This window comes from Aegilops tauschii, chromosome 4 (assembly GCF_002575655.3).
Source record: "Aegilops tauschii subsp. strangulata cultivar AL8/78 chromosome 4, Aet v6.0, whole genome shotgun sequence".
In the NCBI taxonomy this organism is placed as follows: Eukaryota; Viridiplantae; Streptophyta; class Magnoliopsida; order Poales; family Poaceae; genus Aegilops; species Aegilops tauschii.
In genome coordinates, this window is record NC_053038.3 from 512,930,416 (window position 1) to 512,952,163 (window position 21,748).

The 21,748-nt window shown below is 45.3% G+C and overlaps 1 protein-coding gene across 1 annotated transcript; it reads left to right on the forward strand.

The window, feature by feature from the left end:
- Positions 1–12,964: 12,964 nt before the first annotated feature.
- On the forward strand, positions 12,965–15,737 carry LOC109748234 (uncharacterized). Its single transcript, XM_020307270.2, has 2 exons — positions 12,965–13,119; positions 15,026–15,737. Exons 1-2 carry the CDS (start codon positions 12,965–12,967, stop codon positions 15,735–15,737), a joined length of 867 nt encoding a protein of 288 aa, XP_020162859.2.
- Positions 15,738–21,748: the final 6,011 nt, after the last annotated feature.

The following is a 21,748-nucleotide window of genomic DNA, read 5'->3' on the forward strand; positions in this document are numbered from 1 at the left end:
ACTGCCACCAAGCTACAAGAGCTTCATGATGAACTATAACATGCAAGGGATGGATAAGACGATTCCCGAGCTCTTCGCAATGCTAAAGGCTGCGGAGGTAGAAATCAAGAAGGAGCATCAAGTGTTGATGGTCAATAATACCACCGGTTTCAAGAAAAAGGGCAAAGGGAAGAAGAAGGGGAACTTCAAGAAGAACAGCAAGCAAGTTGCCGCTCAAGAGAAGAAACCCAAGTCTGGACCTAAGCCTGAGACTGAGTGCTTCTACTGCAAGCAGACTGGTCACTGGAAGCGGAACTGCCCCAAGTATTTTGCGGATAAGAAGGATGGCAAGGTGAACAAAGGTATATGTGATATACATGTTATTGATGTGTACCTTACCAGAGCTCGCAGTAGCACCTGGGTATTTGATACTGGTTCTGTTGCTAATATTTGCAACTCAAAACAGGGACTACGGATTAAGCAAACACTGGCCAAGGACAAGGTGACGATGCGCGTGGGAAACGGTTCCAAAGTCGATGTGATCGCCGTCGGCACGCCACCTCTACATCTACCTTCGGGATTAGTATTAGACCTAAATAATTGTTATTTGGTGCCAGCGTTGAGCATGAACATTATATCTGGATCTTATTTGATGCGAGACGGTTATTCATTTAAATCAGAGAATAATGGTTGTTCTATTTATATGAGTAATATCTTTTATGGTCATGCACCCTTGAAGAGTGGTCTATTTTTGATGAATCTCGATAGTAGTGATACACATATTCATAATGTTGAAGCCAAAAGATGCAGAGTTGATAATGATAGTGCAACTTATTTGTGGCACTGCCGTTTGGGTCATATTGGTGTGAAGCGCATGAAGAAACTCCATACTGATGGACTTTTGGAATCACTTGATTATGAATCACTTGGTACTTGCGAACCATGCCTCATGATGACTAAAACACCGTTCTCCGGAACTATGGAGCGAGCAACTGATTTATTGGAGATCATACATACTGATGTATGTGTTCCAATGAATGTTGAGGCTCGCGGCGGGTATCGTTATTTTCTCACCTTCACAGATGATTTAAGCAGATATGGGTATATCTACTTAATGAAACATAAGTCTGAAACATTTGAAAAGTTCAAAGAATTTCAGAGTGAAGTTGAAAATCATCGTAACAAGAAAATAAAGTTTCTACGATCTGATCGTGGAGGAGAATATTTGAGTTACGAGTTTGGTCTGCATTTGAAACAATGCGGAATAGTTTCGCAACTCACGCCACCCGGAACACCACAACGCAATGGTGTGTCCGAACGTTGTAATCGTACTTTACTAGATATGGTGCGATCTATGATGTCTCTTACTGATTTACCGCTATCGTTTTGGGGTTATGCTTTAGAGACGGCCGCATTCACGTTAAATAGGGCACCATCAAAATCCGTTGAGGCGACGCCTTATGAACTATGGTTTGGCAAGAAACCAAAGTTGTCGTTTCTTAAAGTTTGGGGCTGCGATGCTTATGTGAAAAAGCTTCAACCTGATAAGCTCGAACCCAAATCGGAGAAATGTGTCTTCATAGGATACCCAAAGGAAACTGTTGGGTACACCTTCTATCACAGATCCGAAGGCAAGACATTCGTTGCCAAGAATGGATCCTTTCTAGAGAAGGAGTTTCTCTCGAAAGAAGTGAGTGGGAGGAAAGTAGAACTTGATGAGGTAACAGTACCTGCTCCCTTACTGGAAAGTAGTTCATCACAGAAACCGGTTCCTGTGACGTCTATACCAATTAGTGAGGAAGTTAATGATGGTGATCATGAAACTTCAGATCAAGTTGTTACTGAACCTCGTAGGTCAACCATAGTAAGATCCGCACCAGAGTGGTACGGTAATCATGTTCTGGAGGTTATGTTACTAGACCATGACGAACCTACGAACTATGAAGAAGCGATGGTGAGCCCAGATTCCGTAAAATGGCTTGAGGCCATGAAATCTGAGATGGGATCCATGTATGAGAACAAAGTATGGACTTTGGTTGACTTGCCTGCTGATTGGCAAGCCATTGAGAATAAATGGATCTTCAAGAAGAAGACTGACGCTGACGGTAATGTTACTGTCCATAAAGCTCGACTTGTTGCAAAAGGTTTTCGACAAGTTCAAGGGATTGACTACGATGAGACATGCTCACCCGTAGCGATGCTTAAGTCTATCCGAATCATGTTAGCAATTGCCGCATTTTATGATTATGAAATTTGGCAAATGAATGTAAAAACTGCATTCCTGAATGGATTTCTGGAAGAAGAGTTGTATATGATGCAACCAGAAGGTTTTGTCGATCCAAAGGGAGCTAACAAAGTGTGCAAGCTCCAGCGATCCATTTATGGACTGGTGCAAGCCTCTCGGAGTTGGAATAAACGCTTTGATAGTGTGATCAAAGCATTTGGTTTTATACAGACTTTTGGAGAAGCCTGTATTTACAAGAAAGTGAGTGGGAGCTCTGTAGCATTTCTGATATTATATGTGGATGACATATTGTTGATTGGAAATGATATAGAATTTCTGGATAGCATAAAGGGATACTTGAATAAGAGTTTTTCAATGAAAGACCTCGGTGAAGCTGCTTATATATTGGGCATTAAGATCTATAGAGATAGATCAAGACGCTTAATTGGACTTTCACAAAGCACATACCTTGACAAAGTTTTGAAGAAGTTCAAAATGGATCAAGCAAAGAAAGGGTTCTTGTCTGTGTTACAAGGTGTGAAGTTGAGTAAGACTCAATGCCCGACCACTGCAGAAGATAGAGAGAAGATGAAAGATGTTCCCTATGCTTCAGCCATAGGCTCTATCATGTATGCAATGCTGTGTACCAGACCTGATGTGTGCCTTGCTATAAGTTTGGCAGGGAGGTACCAAAGTAATCCAGGAGTGGATCACTGGACAGCGGCCAAGAACATCCTGAAATACCTGAAAAGGACTAAGGATATGTTTCTCGTTTATGGAGGTGACAAAGAGCTCATCGTAAATGGTTACGTTGATGCAAGCTTTGACACTGATCCGGACGATTCTAAATCGCAAACCGGATACGTATTTACATTGAACGGTGGAGCTGTCAGTTGGTGCAGTTCTAAGCAAAGTGTCGTGGCGGGATCTACATGTGAAGCGGAGTACATAGCTGCTTCGGAAGCAGCAAATGAAGGAGTTTGGATGAACGAGTTCATATCCGATCTAGGTGTCATACCTAGTGCATCGGGTCCAATGAAAATCTTTTGTGACAATACTGGTGCAATTTCCTTGGCGAAGGAATCCAGATTTCACAAGAGAACCAAGCACATCAAGAGACGCTTCAATTCCATTCGGGATCTAGTCCAGGTGGGAGACATAGAAATTTGCAAGATACATACGGATCTGAAAGTTGCAGACCCGCTGACTAAGCCTCTTCCACGGGCAAAACATGATCAGCACCAAGACTCCATGGGTGTTAGAATCATTACTGTGTAATCTGGATTATTGACTCTAGTGCAAGTGGGAGACTGAAGGAAATATGCCCTTGAGGCAATAATAAAGTTATTATTTATTTCCTTATATCATGATAAATGTTTATTATTCATGCTAGAATTGTATTAACCGGAAACATAATACTTGTGTGAATACATAGACAAACAGAGTGTCACTAGTATGCATCTACTTGACTAGCTCTTTGATCAAAGATGGTTATGTTTCCTAGCCATTGACATGAGTTGTCATTTGATTAACGGGATCACATCATTAGGAGAATGATGTGATTGACTTGACCCATTCCGTTAGCTTAGCACTCGATCGTTTAGTATGTTGCTATTGCTTTCTTCATGACTTATACATATTCCTATGACTATGAGATTATGCAACTCCCGTTTACCGGAGGAACACTTTGTGTGCTAACAAACGTCACAACGTAACTGGGTGATTATAAAGGTGCTCTACGGGTGTCTCCGAAGGTACTTGTTGGGTTGGCGTATTTCGAGATTAGGATTGGTCACTCCGATTGTCGGAGAGGTATCTCTGGGCCCACTCGATAATGCACATCACTTAAGCCTTGCAAGCATTGCAACTAATGAGTTAGTTGCGGGATGATGTATTACGGAACGAGTAAAGAGACTTGCCGGTAATGAGATTGAACTAGGTATTGAGATACCGACGATCGAATCTTGGGCAAGTAACATGCTGATGACAAAGGGAACAACGTATGTTGTTATGCGGTTTGACCGATAAAGATCTTCGTAGAATATGTGGGAGCCAATATGAGCATCCAGGTTCCGCTATTGGTTATTGACCGGAGACGTGTCTCGGTCATGTCTACATAGTTCTCGAACCCGTAGGGTCCGCATGCTTAAAGTTTCAATGACGGTTATATTATGAGTTTATGAGTTTTGATGTACCGAAGTTTGTTCGGAATCCCAGATGTGATCACAGACAAGACGAGGAGTCTCGAAATGGTCGAGACATGAAGATTGATATATTGGAAGCCTATATTTGGATATCGAAAGTGTTCCTGGTGAAATCGGGATTTTACCGGAGTACCGGAGGGGTTACCGGAACCCCCCGGGGGTTTAATGGGCCATAGTGAGCCTTAGTGGAGAAGAGGAGGGGCGGCCTGCGCAGGCCATGCGCCCCCTCCCCCTCTTGTCCGAATTGGACAAGGAGGGGGGCGGCGCCCCCCTTTCCTTCTTCTCCTCTTCCTTCTTCCCCCCTTCTCCTAATCCAACAAGGAAGGGAGGGAGTCCTACTCCCGGTGGGAGTAGGACTCCTCCTGGCGCGCCTCCTCCTGGCCGGCCGCACCTCCCCCCTTGCTCCTTTATATATGAGGGCAGGGGGGCACCCTAGAGACACAACAATTGATCTATTGATCTTTTAGCCGTGTGCGGTGCCCCCCTCCACCATAGTCCACCTCGATAATACTGTAGCGGTGCTTAGGCGAAGCCCTGCGTCGGTAGAACATCATCATCGTCACCACGCCGTCGTGCTGACGAAACTCTCCCTCAACACTCGGCTGGATCGGAGTTCGAGGGACGTCATCGGGCTGAACGTGTGCTGAACTCGGAGGTGCCGTGCGTTCGGTACTTGATCGGTCGGATCGTGAAGACGTATGACTACATCAACCGCGTTGTGCTAACGCTTCCGCTTTCGGTCTACGAGGGTACGTGGACAACACTCTCCCCTCTCGTTGCTATGCATCACCATGATCTTGCGTGTGCGTAGGAATTTTTTTGAAATTACTACGTTCCCCAACATCTTCGCCCTCCAAAGGCATGAACAAATTGAGTCCGCCGAGGTCTCTCAGTCGAACCTCAAGCTCGTCGAATGGTTGGAAATCTCGCCAACAGGAAGCAGTCAGTCATCCTCTCCTGCGAGACCTCGACTAACTCGGGGGCTACTGTTGGGGTTATAAATACGGGGTAGGCCCAAGTATACGGATGGTCCATGACCCATCTAGGATACGGTCCAGAAGACCGTGGGCCACGGAGCATCATCATCAGCCCAACAAGAATAAGGAGGGTGGCTCATGGCTAGGCTAAGTCCCTACAGTCGGATCCTCGGCCGCCTAACGGCAAGACCCAACAGTCGGTATGGGAGATGACGCGAGCAGTTGGCTAGGCCAGCAGTCGCTAGCTAACTAGGATACCTCTCGCCCACGACGCCTTGAAGGCGGTAGTTACCCAACGGTGGTATAATCTAGTTAAATACGACAATTACCAGTAGTAAATGCCAGGGAGCGTTCAGCCACACCTAAGGCCATAAACATCATTAATACCAGCCCATTATATACCCCCTCCTAACACACTATATATAAGCCGGGATGGGAGCACCCGTCGAAGCGTTAAACATTCACGCCGTGTACCTTACACCAAGAGCTAAGAGCATCACAGGAGTAGGGTACTACCTCTACTGAAGAGGGACCGAACATGTATAATTCCTCGCGCGTACTCCCACTTTTACTGCTCGGTAGATACGATTGCCTCCACATTTCTACGCTCGTACTATTGTCAGGATTATATCCACGACAAATCATGTTTGCTGTACAGTTTCTTTTTCCTTGTTTTTCGGAAAAAAATTAATTTATTGTTGGTTTTCCTTTTTTTTCCTTATGCTTTTAAAAAATTCCAACATTTTTATAATCCACGACAATTTTCTGGATTAAAAAACATTGTTTCTAAATTTCACAACCATTAAATCCATAACCATTCATAAATTCATCAGGATTTTTTTAAAAAATTCAACACTCATCATGATTTATTATAACTAGTGAATTTTTATCAAGCATTTTATGGTTTTCTTTACTTATTTTTCTATCAAATAATAGTAATATTATCTAAACAGGGTCATTCAAAAAAACCTTTTTTTTAGTTTTTGGAACATTTGTAAAATGAGCAAAGCATTAAAGTTTATGACCTTATTATGTAATAATTATTATTATTATAGACATTACGAAATATTTTTATTCTTGAATATTTTTATTTTTTGAATATTTCCCAAGTTTGTAAGAATGTTTTAAAATTTTAATAAAATATCATAAAAGAGCGCACATTTTCTAACTAAAAATAATTCAGTATTGTATACATTTATAATTACATGAATACTATTTTAATTTTAGAAAGATTTTAAAATGGTCTGAAACGGAAAATACCAATAAAAGAACAGGACTTGAATTGATCAGAGAGATTTTTTGAGAATATTTGAACAGGACTTGAATCGATTGGTTGAGGATACATGGGCAACCTACGTGATCGAGACTTTGCAATACACCAACAATCTGATGCAATAAGAGTTCGATGTTGAGTTTTTTTGGGGGGGAGCTCTTATCGCCAGGGTTATATGTCGCCCGTACCGATAACTAATAGGAATAGCCTATGAGCGACGTTTGGGCCGAGTAGCAAGGTTCCTTCGCTAGGCGCTGTAGGTTTCTGTAGGTACGTTTTTCCTTTTTTTTTATTTCTCTTTGGTTTATATTTGTTTTTTCCACCATTTTTTGGGTTTTCCTTTTTTCTTCACCTTGCTCTGTTTTTTTTTGTTTTCTCTTTGCTTTAGGCGCTGTAGGTCTGCATTTCCATGGTTTTCTTTTGTTTTTTCTTTGGTTTGATTTATTTTTTCAAAACTTTTCTTTGGTTTTCCTTTCTGTTGTTATTTTACTTTTGTTTTCTCATTGGTTATTTTGGTTTCTCTGTCCTTATTATACTTGGCTTTTTCTTGTTTCTTTCTTGTTTTTCTTCCTTTTCTTTGGTCTCTTTTATTTTTTGTTTCTTTGTTGTTTTTAATTGTTTTCTCACGCATGTCTTTTTCAGTACCTAATATACATTTTTAGAGCACACATGAAACATTTTTATGATACGCTTTGGATATTTTTCAAATGCTTGATGTACTATTTTTAAAATGCATGTTTAAAACACTTTCTTGAATATGTGATAACATTTTTCAAATACAAGTTGTAAATTTTTTAATTGAAATAAAAAGTAACCTACGTGAACATTTTGTTTACACTGTATATACATTTTTTTAAAGTCACGAATATTTGTTTAAAGCACTGGATTTTTTCTTTAATATGTCATGTACGTTTTTTAGTCGTACAGAACAATTTGTATATTGTGCGAACATATTTTTGCGTTGTGTACGTTTTTAATAATATTTCAGATAAACATTTTGGAAACTAATGAAATATTTTTTAAATGGCATGTATATTTGTTTTGATTGTATGAAAAAAAATTATATATCGTATGCACATTTTTAAATGTCACAAACAGTGTTTAAAACATGTGACATTTTTTAATATAACAAACGTTTCTCGTGCACATGATTAGCATTTTTCCTTACGAGTTTAGTATTTTTAATGCATGATTAACGTTTTCTATAAATCTGTATAAAGTGCTCTTTGTGTGGTATATATTTAAATATAACGAAATATAAACAAAATTAAAGAATTTAAATAGAAAATTAATATCATTTTTTAAAACATGCATAATGTCAATATGACGTCTGCACAGCACGGCAGCTGGATACTGGGCCGGCCCGGTTTCAGCTCCTGCAGCGAGCCGTTCGTAGGCGCCACAGCGGGCGGCACATAGCCTCACCCAGCTCATATTCTTTCCATCAGAGCTCCGGAAAGTATCTCTGTGAAAAAATGGACCATTTTCTGGCTTATGATGGTTGGAGCCCACAAGGCCACAATCATTGAACCCTCCCCACGTACACACCTTTGCTAACCTGATCGCCACATCGGCAGCATATAGCCCTGCACGCAATATGCTGCAGGGCCAACTAGTGGCCAACACCTAGAGTCCCTCTCGCTAGGGTTCCTGTTTCCTCTCGTCCGCCACCGGCGACGTTGAGATCTACTGTCCCTCCCCTCCACGACCCCGTCTACCTCTGCCCGGCCAACCCTAGGGCCCGGGTAGATCGCCAGCGTCAAGGTGGGGTTAGGGTTTTTCTCGTATCTTCGGTTTTCCTGGAGGGGAGACCGATCCAATCTCTGAGACAAGGTCATGGCGAGCCGTAAGGACGCTTCTGGATCAGGAGCTAAGGGGAAGGGGAAGCTGGAGGATATCATGCAAGAGCTGGCTCTGAAGGAAGAAGATCTTGACGACGTGATCTTTGAGGACGACGACGCCCCTGCGGAGGAAGAACTCAGATGGATGGTATTGGCGCGTGTGCACATGGACAAGGGCTTCAGTACCTACTGGTTTTTCAGAAACATGCGATCTGCTTGGGATCTAGCAAGACCGGTGAAGATCAAAACCCTAGAAGATAACCTATTCCAGATGCAGTTCAACTGCTTAGGGGACTGGGAGAGAGTCACCCAGGGGGGACCGTGGCACTTCAGGGGTAACCCTGTGATCATTGTTCCCTATGATGGTTATTTGAAGCTCACATCCATCGAACTATTCAAGTTTGAAATCTGGGTGAGGATCATTGATCTGCCCATAGCATATCATGGCAAGGTGAAGGCGCTAGCAGCAATGTTGGGCGAGTTTGTGGACTCGGAACCCTCATCTTTTGATTTTGAGGGCAATTTTTACCGGGTGAGGATTAGGTTAGATGTGCGCAACCCACTGAAGAAAGCAACGTCTCTGATCCGTGGTGGAGAGCGGCAGATATTTGCAGTAAAATACGAGCGTCTTCCCGACTGGTGCCAAGTTTGTGGCATGATGGGCCACGAGTTTAAGGAACACGGTGATGGAGTTCACCCTCCTTCGGCGCTGATCTTCAAGAATTTGCGTGCTCCAGCTACTACTGCATGGGGGACGAAACGCCGTAACAGCAACCAGAGGGGCAGAAGGCAAGAAGCAGGTCAGGGCAGCAACGGGCAGGAGAAAAGCGTAGGAGCTGAGGAGCCATCGGATGTTGATATGGAGTTGAATGATGAAAACCGTAAACGCAACTCCGATGAGGTGTTGCAGAGTCAGAACCCGATGGCCAGTACGGGTCTGGAGATAGTGCCAGCGACAAAAGGTGGAGATACGCCTCTTAGCCCGCCTCCAAAACAGGACCCCAAGAGGTCTAAACCAACCCTGCAAAATGAGAAGAACCCTGCTGGATTGCTCAAGAAGACCCTCCCTCAGGGCAAAAACTATGATGCTAGATCGGCGGCCTCCCTGGCGGAGGACCGCCGGGCGCAATGAGTTTGTTAAGTTGGAACTGCCGGGGTATTGGCAACGCCCCGACAGTTCAAGAGCTCCGCGAGTTAGCGGTAAAGTTTGCCCCTAAAGTGCTCTGTATAATTGAAACTCAGATAGGGAGGGATAGAGCAGAAAGTCTAGCAAGCACTTTAGGTTTTGATTCATCTTTTGCTGTTGACTCCGCTGGTAGAAGCGGGGGCCTTGTTCTTTTTCGGAATAATGAAATAAAGGTGGAAATTTTGGGCTACTCGAGGTTCCATATTGACGCAAAAATCTGTGACCTTGGTTTGCAACCATGGCGTTTGACATGCTTCTATGGAGAGGCACAAACACATCTTCGCCAAATGTCATGAGACACCCTGAAGGGGCTGGCTGCTCATAGCCCCCTCCCATGGGTCTGTGTTGGTGATTTTAACGAAGTGCTAAGACAGGAAGAACATGTTGGCATAGGCCAAAGATGCCAAGCTCAGATGCAAGGCTTCCGGGATGCCGTAGATGTTTTCGGTTTGAATGACTTGGGTTTCCAAGGAAGGATGTGGACCTTCGAGAAGAAAGTGACGGGCGGCACTTACACCAGGGTGAGGCTGGATAGAGCCCTAGCTACGGCAGACTGGAACTCTCTGTTCCAGGGAGCAGCGGTGGAACACCTTACGGCGGCGACCTCTGATCACGCTCCAATTCTCTTGAAGTTGGAGTCCACGGCGGTGCAACAAGTGAGAGAAAAGCTCTTTAGATACGAAGTTATGTGGGACTCTCATGCAGAGTTGAAGCAAACAGTGAGATCGGCTTGGGATCCTAATTGCCAAAACCCATCTGCGAGTGCTGTACGAGCAAAGCTAGCATCACTGGCTAGCAATCTGGGAGAGTGGAGCAAACACACTTTTGGTAGTGTGCGAGGAGAGATCAGAAGCTTGAAAAAAGAGTTAGACAGGCTAAGAAACATAGATGGCAGGACCGGCCCGAGTGCCGCTGAAGCGAAGATAAACGATCGCCTGATCGAGCTGTACCTCCGAGAGGAGTTGATGTGGCGCCAGAGGTCGAGAGTAGATTGGTTATCGGCGGGTGACAAGAATACACACTTTTTCCATCTCAGGGCATCGATGAGACGCAGAAAAAACTTGATCAAGTCTCTACAGAGACAGGACGGACAGCTCACGGATGACCCAACCGAGATGCAACAAATGGCATGGCAGTTTTATCAGCACCTATATACCTCGGAGGGGGTTCAGGGGATGGAAGAGGTGTTGCAACACGTACCAGCAAAGGTGACAGATGAAATGAATGACAGTCTCATGGCTCCATATAAGGAAGAGGAAGTGAAAACGACACTCTTCCAAATGTTTCCCACAAAGGCTCCCGGGCCGGATGGGTACCCAGCCCACTTCTTTCAGAGACACTGGGACATATGCGGGGTCTCGGTCACCAATGCAGTTCTTGGTATACTAAGGGGAGAAGAAAGTCCAGCATGCATAAATGATACTTTGCTGGTTTTAATACCAAAGGTAGCAAATCCAACACTTTTGACTCAGTTCCGACCCATCAGCCTCTGTAATGTATTTTACAAAATAGCTTCAAAGGTACTTGCAAACCGCCTCAAAGAGATCTTACCTGATATCATATCAGAGGAGCAATCGGCCTTTGTCCCGGGGAGGCTCATCACAGATAACATAATCTCAGCCTATGAGTGTCTACATTTTATGAAGAGAAACCGTTCGAAGAATAACAGTTTTTGTGCTTTGAAGCTAGATATGATGAAGGCTTATGACAGAGTTGAGTGGAGTTACCTCAAAGCCATTATGGAGAAACTTGGATTTGCAGCACCATGGGTCTCCATCATTATGAACATGGTACCTTCAGTCTCTTTCTCAATTTTATTTAATGGCTTGAAACTGGAGGAGTTCAAACCGTCCAGAGGTATTCGGCAGGGAGATCCTATTTCTCCATACATGTTCTTGTTGGCAGCAGAGGGCCCTTCGTGCCTTTTGAAATCACAAAATCAGTCATCCCAGCTCGGCGGAATTAAGGTGGCACCGACGGCACCGTCAGTAAACCACCTATTATTCGCGGATGACAGCCTGCTGTTTTTCAGGGCCAGTGTTGATGGAGCGGAAGAGGTATCAAATCTACTGGAGACATACTGTGCGGCATCGGGACAGAGAATAAATAGAGAGAAATCCTCTATATTTTTCAGCAAGGGGTGTCCTGAAATTGTAAGATCGGCAGTGAAAGGCCATCTTCATGTTCCCAATGAATTGTTGAGTGACAAATATTTGGGGCTGCCTACGGATGTAGGACACTCCAAAAAGGGGACGTTCAAATATTTAAGTGATAGAATTTGGGAGAAGGTAAAAGGATGGATGGGCAAACTACTGTCAGCAGGAGGGAAGGATGTGCTAATTAAGTCCGTCGCCCAGGCTATACCTGTTTTTTCAATGTCATGTTTCAAACTCCCCAGGGGGCTATGTGAGAACATAAATGCCATTATTCGAAAAATTTGGTGGGGTTGCAAACAGGGCAAACGAAAGCCGGCATGGGTTTCTTGGGAGGTGATGACAAGACCTAAGTATCTGGGAGGTTTGGGCTTGAGAGATCTTGAGCTGTTTAACTTGGCTTTATTGGCGCGACAGGCGTGGAGACTTCTTCAGGAGCCAACCTCCCTGAGTGCTAGGATTTTGAAGGCCTCTTATTATCCAAATGGAACCATCCTCACGGCAGAATTGGGTTCTAGGCCATCACAATCTGGAGAGCAATATTGGAAGGTAGGGACATTATGAAGCAAGGGATCATCAGCAGAATTGGCAATGGCCAGAGTACAGGTATATGGGCAGACAATTGGATACCTAAGAAGGCATCACGTAGACCGATCTTATCGCTGGTTGCCAACCCACCACGCATGGTGCATGAGCTACTCCTTCCAGCGGTGGCGTCCTGGAATGAAGATCTAGTGAGGAGCATATTCTTGCCAGTGGATGCGGATGAAATCCTAAAAATACCTGTATGCATGCGAGATGTTCCTGACTCATGGGCTTGGTACCCGGATAAGAAAGGTAATTTCTCGGTTAGCTCAGTCTACCGAATGATCATTAGCACCAAGATAGAAAGGGAGAGCTGGTTAGAAGGACGCACGGGCCCTTCAGAAACCTCATCAGAAGAGAAGGCCTGGAGCTCTCTTTGGAAGTTGCATGTTCCGTCCAAAGTTCGAGTGTTCTTATGGAGATTGGCACGGCATTCGTTACCGACAACGGATGTTCTTCGAAACAGAAACATGTCAGTGGAAGACGCATGCCCTTTGTGCAGAGGGGAAGATTCATGGAGACACGCTCTTGTCTCTTGCACCATGGCTAGGTGTACATGGGCGCTATCAGACGAGGAGATTGTGGACAAAATGAGGGAGAATGGTCAGACAAGTGCCAAGCACTGGCTGTTTGATCTTTATGACACTTTGAATCATGGAAAGTTCACAAAAATGGCTGTGACCCTGTGGGCTATTTGGTTTGCAAGGCGTAAGGCGATCCATGAAAACATTTTCCAGAGTCCACAACAAACTAGTTCCTTTGTGAACTCATATCTTCAGGAGCTACAAACTATCCCTAAACAGTCCAGACAGGCGAGCATAATTGTGTCACAATCAGCGACTGCTCCTCGATGGCTTCCTTCGGAGGAGGGGGTAGCAAAGATCAACGCGGACGGGGCCATTTCTGGTGATGGTAATGTGGGTGTTGCAGCAGCAATATGTCGGGATCACACATGAGAATACCTCGGCTCTTCGGCTGTTGTGTTCAGAGGCATCACGGATCCTTTGATCCTTGAAGTTTATGCGTGCAGAGAAGCAATGGCCCTGGCAGAAGACCTCAACATCCACAGGCTAAGGATTGCTAATGATTGTCGGGGGTGATAGCGGACATCAACTCCGGAAGCAGAGGGCCACATGCAACGATCCTACACGAAATATCAAAACGGAAGAGTCTTTTTCTTTCTTGCAATTTTGTTTTTGAACGTAGAAATTTTAATTTCGAGGCTCATGATCTCGCCAAGTTTGCTAGTAGTCTTTCGGTTGGTCGTCATGTCTGGCTGGGCATGCCTCACGACCAAAACCTTGTACCCACAAACATTTTGTTGGTTTAATAAAAACTGGCGAGAATTCTCAAAAAAAAACGCACACACCTTTGCTTCATGTATACAGTACATGCACGCTGAATAGAACTCTCAACATTTCTAAAGTGAAACCATATATACATAGTAAATTGTACGTGCTAGCATGTGTGTTAGATTTGGTTGGGGCCTGTCATTTGAACTATGTTTATGTTATGTGCGTGGCCGGTGTGGCCTGTTGAGACTTTGGTTATGTGGTGCGTTATGCAAACTTGGATGCTGCCTTCGCGACTTTATTAATTTAAAGCCAGACGCGTATAGCGTCTACGTTCCAAAAAAAAAATTTATATGTGCTTTGCACGTCATTTAAATATATATAAAAAGCATGAAAAAATACATTTGAATATGTATTTTCTTTCCTAGAATCGTATTGGACAAGATCCAACTTAGTTCTTACCTCTATAGAATCTAGATTGTTCTAGTCTCTTTTTATTAGAGTATCAGATAAGCATGTGAATAGATGCTTCTAGAACATGAGATGGTAGAGTTGGGGGTTTAGTTAGAAGGCCACGTGGCAGAATCCTATGAGTTGAAAACTATATCCAACGGATGATAATGCTCGGATTTGTCTTCTCTTAACCGTTAGATGGGCATATCCAACGACTAATATTTGAAGCTATTGACACACTATATAGTGGTATAGATATAGATATATATGATACTCCTCTCGATCTGACATTAATTTAAAACTACGGCATTTATTACGGACCGGAGGGAGTACAGTATACATTTTGCACAGAGTAATATAAATCATGTGGACATATTTTTGCGTATGGGAGCTCATTGCACTTGCACGAAATTTCGCCCAGACCGCGCCAGCTTAGCCGCCGGTCAACTATCCGAAAAAATACTACTCTTGTCACATGCGCTGCTGGCCGCCAGTTAAACGGTCACAAAAAATATTCGTTCCACGGCTTAGCTGCCAAGGCCTGCCTTTGCTGAAGTAGTGAAACGAGAGAGGATACTGCTTTCCCGCAAAATAAATAAATAAAGAGGATACTGCTGCAAAATATATATTGGTATTATTATATATGAAGGGCAAGTAGTCGGACAAGGATGCACCAAATGGTGGTGATGTGGGACGTCTCATAGCATCTCCAACAGCGGCGCCAAAAGACGCGCGCGGGGTAAACTTTCACCTTAACACGCGCGGGACGTTTTGGCGCGCTACAGGGGCGGCGGGAAACGATTGCGTGCGCGCGGGAAAAGGCGGCAGCGCGCGCAAGATTTGACGCACCGCTTCGAGCACGCCTATAAATTGCCGCGCTCGCCACGCGACCTCCACACTGCCACGCGCGCTCTCCCCCGCTACTCTGCCGCTCTGGCCGCTTCCTCGCCCCCGCCACCACTGCGCCACCATGCCGCCGCGCCGCCGTGGATCGTCTGGCTACCACGACGTCCGCGAGCGCCCCGGCGGCACCTACTACGCCGAGATCCGGTCCAGCGACGTCCGACTCGGCCTCGCCACGTTTCGGACCGCGCACGAGGCCGCCCGCGCGTACGACACGGCGGCGTGGCGCCTAGAGAGGCCGCCGGCGCAGATGAACTTCCACGACGTCTTCACGCGCGAGCAGGCGCAGAACGTCGCCCCTCTGCCTCGTCTTATCACGGACCAGGACCATGCGAAGCACCGTCGGCGGCAGCGCCGCCTCCTCGTTGCCAAGGAGGACGAGCGAGCCATGGCGGAGTGGCGTCGGCGCCACCCGGAGGACGTCGCGGCGGAGAACGCCTTCTGGGCGGAAAGGACGGCAAAGCGCCTCGCGGAGCGGTTGGAGAGGCGTCGGCAGAAGGCCCTGGCGATATCGCAATGCGATATCGTTGAGGCAGGTGGGGTGTCGAAATTTAGGGATAATGATCCTCGTTGGGATGACATGTGGATCGATACCTCGGACAACACCAGTCCGGATGAGGACGAGGACGACTTGGAGTACGGTGTAGTTGCACCACGGTTCATCTAGTTGCACCGTAGTATGTAGTTGCACTGTAGTTTTATCTATCTATGCTATGAACTATGTAAAATATCTATGTATCGTTTTTATTAAAAAAATGTATGCAATGTTTCATGTGATAACGCGCGCTGCATTTTAGCGCGCCTGCTAGAGCTACGCGCGCGCTAAATTTTAGCTGCGGCTGCTGGAGCCAGTGCTGTCCGCCGCGCTTTTTCAGGCAATGGGCGTACTGCAAAGTATTTTTTAGCGCGCGACGCGTTCGGCGGCGGTTGAAGATGCTCTCAGCAGAAGCACGTACGCGTGGTTCGATCTCTGCTGACTTACCGTTACTGTTCGGACTGGTGAAAGCAATGTTTCTGGAAGAAAGTGGTAAACACGTACTCCCTCCGTTTCAAAATAGATGACTCAACTTTATATTAGAGTTAGTATAAAGTTGAGTCATTTATTTTGGAACGAAGGAAGTACTACCTAGCAAGGGTGATTACGTCGCGGCCGGGTGAGGCCAGCACAGCACGCACGCTCCTTGCACTGCTCATAAGAATACACGATGCACTTGCACGAAATTTCGTCGGCGCCGACATGGACAGGACAGCACGCCCTCCATTGATTCTCCTCCGTTTGAAAACGAGCTCCAACTACTTGTACGTGTCACCATGAATTTCATGTATAGGAGTCTTAATAATGGACGCAAGTTGTCGCCCGCGGCATCTGGATCTCGGTAGTCGATCTTAGCCGCCGGGTCAACGCACGGGCACGGCCGGCCGACGACATGCATGGGGCCAGATCCAGCAATGAGATATACTACTGCCTTCAGCTGGAAATCCCCAACGGATAATACAAAACACAGGCTACGGGCGGGATTTCCTCGGTCCGGATCGGTCCAACATTGCCAGAGCAAGCTTTCTTGTTTTTTGCCAGAGCAAGTTGATCGACGACTTCCGCGAGCCCCCAACCCCAACTGTCAAGGCTCTTCCACGCCTCCGCCCTCCGGCGACGACGCCGACGCCGCCGCCTCTAGCGAGTTCCCGGTGATCCCTCGCCGGTGACGATGCGTCAGGGTCTCCGACTCGAGCTCGGGGTTGCGCTGCTCCCTTCATCTAAAATCGACTTATCCAAACAAAAATTTCAGTTCTGAAAGCACAGACGCAGCTGCTGTGTTTTCCACGCTTTGCCGTTTATTCTGAACCCACACCCATCGACTTTGACTCGTGCTTCGCACGTACGGCACCGGCCGTAACAGCGAGAAAATTCAACCTGCTCCGCGCGTCGTAGTCCAGAAAGACTCGAGGACGATTCGTCGGTTTCATGGTACGCACTGACGGCAGGACCCATCTAGGATACGGCAACCATGGCCCACGGAGCATCATCGTCAGCCCAACAAGAATAAGGAGGTCATCGCAAAAAAAAAAAAACAAGAATAAGAAGGGTGGCTCAAGACTAGCCTAAGTCCCTATAGTCGGATCTTGAGCCGCCTGACGGCAAGACCCAACAGTCAATATGGGAGACGGCGTGAGCAGTTGGCTAGCCCAGTAGTCGCCAACTACCTAGGATACCTCTCACCCACGACGCCTTGAAGGCAGCAATTACACAACAATGGTATAATCTAGTTAAATACGATAATTACCAGTAGTAAATGCCAGGGAGCAGTCACCCACACCTAAGGTCATAAACATAATTAATATGAGCCCATTACATACCCCCTCCTAACACACTATATATAAGCCGGGAGGGGAGCACCGGCCTAAGCGTTGAACATTCACGCCTTGTACCTTATGCCAAGAGTTAAGAGCATCACGGGAGTAGGGTATCACCTCTACCGAAGAGGGTCTGAACCTGTATAATTCCTCGCGCATGCTCCCACCTCTACCGCTCGGTAAATACGATTGCCTCCACATTTCTACACTCGTAGTACTGTCAGGATTATATCCACGACAAGTCATGTTTCCTGTACGAGTTTCTTTTTCCTCATTTTTCGGGGAAAGTCAATATATCCACGACAAGTCATGTTTCCTGTACGAGTTTCTTTTTCCTTATTTTTCGGGGAAAGTCAATATATCCACGACAAGTCATGTTTCCTGTACGAGTTTCTTTTTCCTTATGCTTTTCAAAATTAACTGTCATTTTTAGTTTCACAAATATTTTGGAATTCAAGACGTTTCTAAAATTCACGGTCTTTTTACAAAAATCCAACATTTAAAAGCCATGAATTTTTTTTCAATTCAAAAACATTGTTTCTAAATTTCACACCCATTAAATTCATAACCATTCACAAATTCATGAGGAGTTTTTTTAAAAAAAATCAACACTCCTTTCAAGCATCAAGATTTATCAAAACTAGTGCATTTTTTATCAAGGATTTTTATAGTATTGTTTACTTATTTTTCAATAAAATAATAGTAATACTATCTAAACGGGGCCATTCAAAAAAACCTAAAAATGTTTTGAAGTTTTTTGAACATTTGTAAAATGAGCAAAGCCTTAAACATTTATGACCTTATTATGTTGTAATTAAAATTATATACATTATTAAATATTTTTATTGTATGAACATTTCCCAAGTTTGTAAGAATGTTTTAAAAAGTTAATAACTTTTCATAAAAGAGCACATATTTTCTAAATTAAAAATTCAATATTGTATGCATTTTATAGTTACATGAATATTATTTAATTTTAAAAAGAATTCAAAATGATCTGAAATTGAAAATACCAATAAAAGAACAGGACTTGAATACATCAGAGAGATTTTTTGAGAATATTTTAACAGGACTTGAAGCGATCGGTTGAGGATACATGGGCAACCTACGTGATCGAGGCTTTGCAATACACCGACAATCTGATGCAATAAGAGTTCGATATTGAGTTTTTTTAGGGGAGCTCTTATCGCCAGGGTATATGTCGCCCGTACCGATACCTAATAGGAATCGTCTATGGGCAACGTCTTGGCCGAGTAGCAAGGTTCCTTCGCTAGGCGCTGTAGGTTCCTGTTTCCTTTTTTCCTTTTTCTTTGGTTTATATTTGTTTTTCCACCATTTTTCGTGTTTTCCTTTATTTCTTCACCTTGCTCCATTTTTTTGTTTTCTCATTGCTTTTTTGGTTTTCTTTGCTGTAGGTCTGGGTTTCTATGGTTTTCTTTTTCGTTTTATTTTGTTTTTTCTTTGGTTTGATTTATTTTTTCACCACTTTTCTTTGGTTTTCCTTTTTGTTGTTATTTTACTTTGGTTTTCTTTCTTTTCTCATTGGTTATTTCGGTTTCTCTTTCTTTATTATGCTTGGCTTTTGCATGTTTCTTTCTTGTCTTTCTTCCTTTTCTTTGGTCTTTTTTCTTTTCCTTTTTGTTTCTTTGTCAGTTTTTGTTGTTTTTCACGCATGTCTTTTTCAGTACCTAATATACATTTTTAGAGCACACATGAAACATTTTTATGATACACTTTGGATATTTTTCCAATGCTTGATGTACAATTTTTAAAATACATGTTTAAAACGCTTTTCTGAATAAGTGGTACCATTTTTCAAATACAAGTTGTAAAAAAATTAATGGAAATAAAAAGTAATCAACGTGAACACTTTTTTTTACATTGTATATACATTTATTAAAAGTTACGAACATTTGTTTGAAGCATTGGATTTTTTCTTTATAATGTCACATGCGTTTTTTAGTGGTGCGGAACAATTTGTATATTGTATGAACATATTTTTGCATTGTGTACCTTTTTAATACAATGTCAGATAAACATTTTGGAAACTCATCAAACATTTTTTAAATGGCATGTACATTTTTTTTGATTGTATGACACATTTTTTATATATTGTATGAACATTTTTCAAATGTCACAAACAGTGTTTTAAACACGTGAATTTTTTTAATATAACAAACATTTCTCGTGCACATGATTAACATTTTTCCTTATGAGTTTAATTTTTTAATGCATGATTAACATTTTGATAAAAACTTTATGAAGTGCTCTTTGTATTGTATATATTTAAATATTACGATATATAAATAAAAATGTAATCTTATTATTTTTTAACATGCATAATGTCACTATGACATCAGCACAGCAAGGCAGCTGGACACTGGGTCGGCCCAGTTTCAGCTCCTACAGCTAGCCGTTCGTAGGCACCACAGCGTGTGGCACATAGCCTCACCTAGCTCTTATTCTTTCCATCAGAGCTCCGGAAAGTAATCTCCGTGAAAAGATGGACCATTTTCTGGTTTTTGAAAGTTGGAGCCCACAACTATTCAACCCCACGTACATCCCTTTGCTTCATGTACACAGTACATGTACACTGAATAGAACTCTCAACATTTTGGATGCAGGCAATAGTCCAAGTGCTGGTGGGAAGTGAGAACGTGTAGAAGTTGTGAGGATGGATTCGCTCTCCCCTCCCTTCCCCTCCCCTTCCCCACTCCCCTCGGGGGTGACTGTGCCGACGCCGTGGTGGCCGCGCCCCCATCCTCCCTCATTCCCTCCTCTCCTCCTCCCCTGCCCCGCCCGATGGTGCCGGCCTCTCCCCTTGGGCCGTGGCCTTCCCCCCTGGCGCTGGTTTCTCCCTTCCCCATCCGCGTCTTGCCAGGCGGAAGGGGCCGCTAGATCTGAGGTGGACTCACCTTCTCCCCGCCTTCCCGTGCTGCCACCGCCTGTGTGCCTCCCTTCCCTGGTCGCCTCCGCCGGGCCGCTGTGGCCCGCCTCGTCGGCGTCTCCCCCCTGCCGTCCTCCTAGCCCAGTGACCCCTAACCGCTTCTGGTCCCTGACGCTCTCATCGGACGAGGAGTCGTTTGACAACGACGAGCCTCCGCCCCCTCCGGATCTTGGGGGATATGTTGGATGGGCTGCTGAGCTGCGTCCAGCTAGTTCCTCTCTCTCGTCGCGCTCTGATGCATCCCGTGTGGACGTCGATCTCCCTGCGCCGCAGATCTCGGGTGGCCGTCCTTGGGTGCAGGTGGGGCGGCGGCGCCGCCGCAAGGCCCTGTCCCCCTGCTGCGGATCTCCGGGCCGGTGGCCTCCATGTCCTCCCGCTGGCGCTGCCTGCTCGCCCAGCTCGCCGTCCCTCTCCTCTCCTGTGGCGGCTAGGTCGCCGGCGGCGGGACCTCCTAGGGTGGATGGAACCCTAGCTGTGTGGGTGGCTGCGGTTGCGCGGGGGGGCTGGGCTGGCTTGCGGGCCGCCTGCGCTCGCTGGGCCGCGCAAGGCCCACTTGGCCCAGTCGTTGGCCCCTGCGCCCTTGGCCCCCCTGCGTGAGGCCTTTCCACCTCTACCCCCTCCCCCTGGGCCTGGCCCAGTCAGCCCCCCACTCCGCCTCGGTCTGGGCCATGACCGACCCCCCGTGGATATATATGGATCCCGCGCGGCGCCCGTGACCTAACCCTAGGTTTTCCTGCCTCTCGTTCCCATATCCGCCGCTTCTCCCACCTCGCCAGATCCGTCTTCCTCCCCCTCCCTCCTCCCCCGCTCTCCATCTCCTTCGATGCAGTTGTCATGTGATACGTCTCCAGCGTATCTACTTTTCCAAACTCTTTTGCCCTTGTTTTGGACTCTAACTTGCATGATTTGAATGGAACTAACCTGGACTGACGCTGTTTTCAGCAGAATTATCATGGTGTTATTTTTGCGTAGAATAAAAGGTTCTCAGAATGACCTGAAAATCAATGGAGATAACTTTTGGAATTAATAAAAAATATTGGCGAAAGAATTAGCAGCAAGGGGCCCACACCCTAGCCACAAGGGTGGGGGCGCGCCCTCCGACCTTGTGGGCCCCATGGACCTCCACCGACCTCAAATCCAACTCCGTATATTCACTTTCGGGGAGAAAAAATTCAGAGAGAAGGATTCATCGCGTTTTACGATACGGAGCCGCCGCCAAGCCCTGTTCTTCCTCGGGAGGGCAGATCTAGAGTCCGTTCGGGGCTCCAGAGAGGGGAACCCGTCGCCATCGTCATCATCAACCATCCTCCATCACCAATTTCATGATGCTCACCGCCGTTCATGAGTAATTCCATCATAGGATTGCTGGACCATGATGG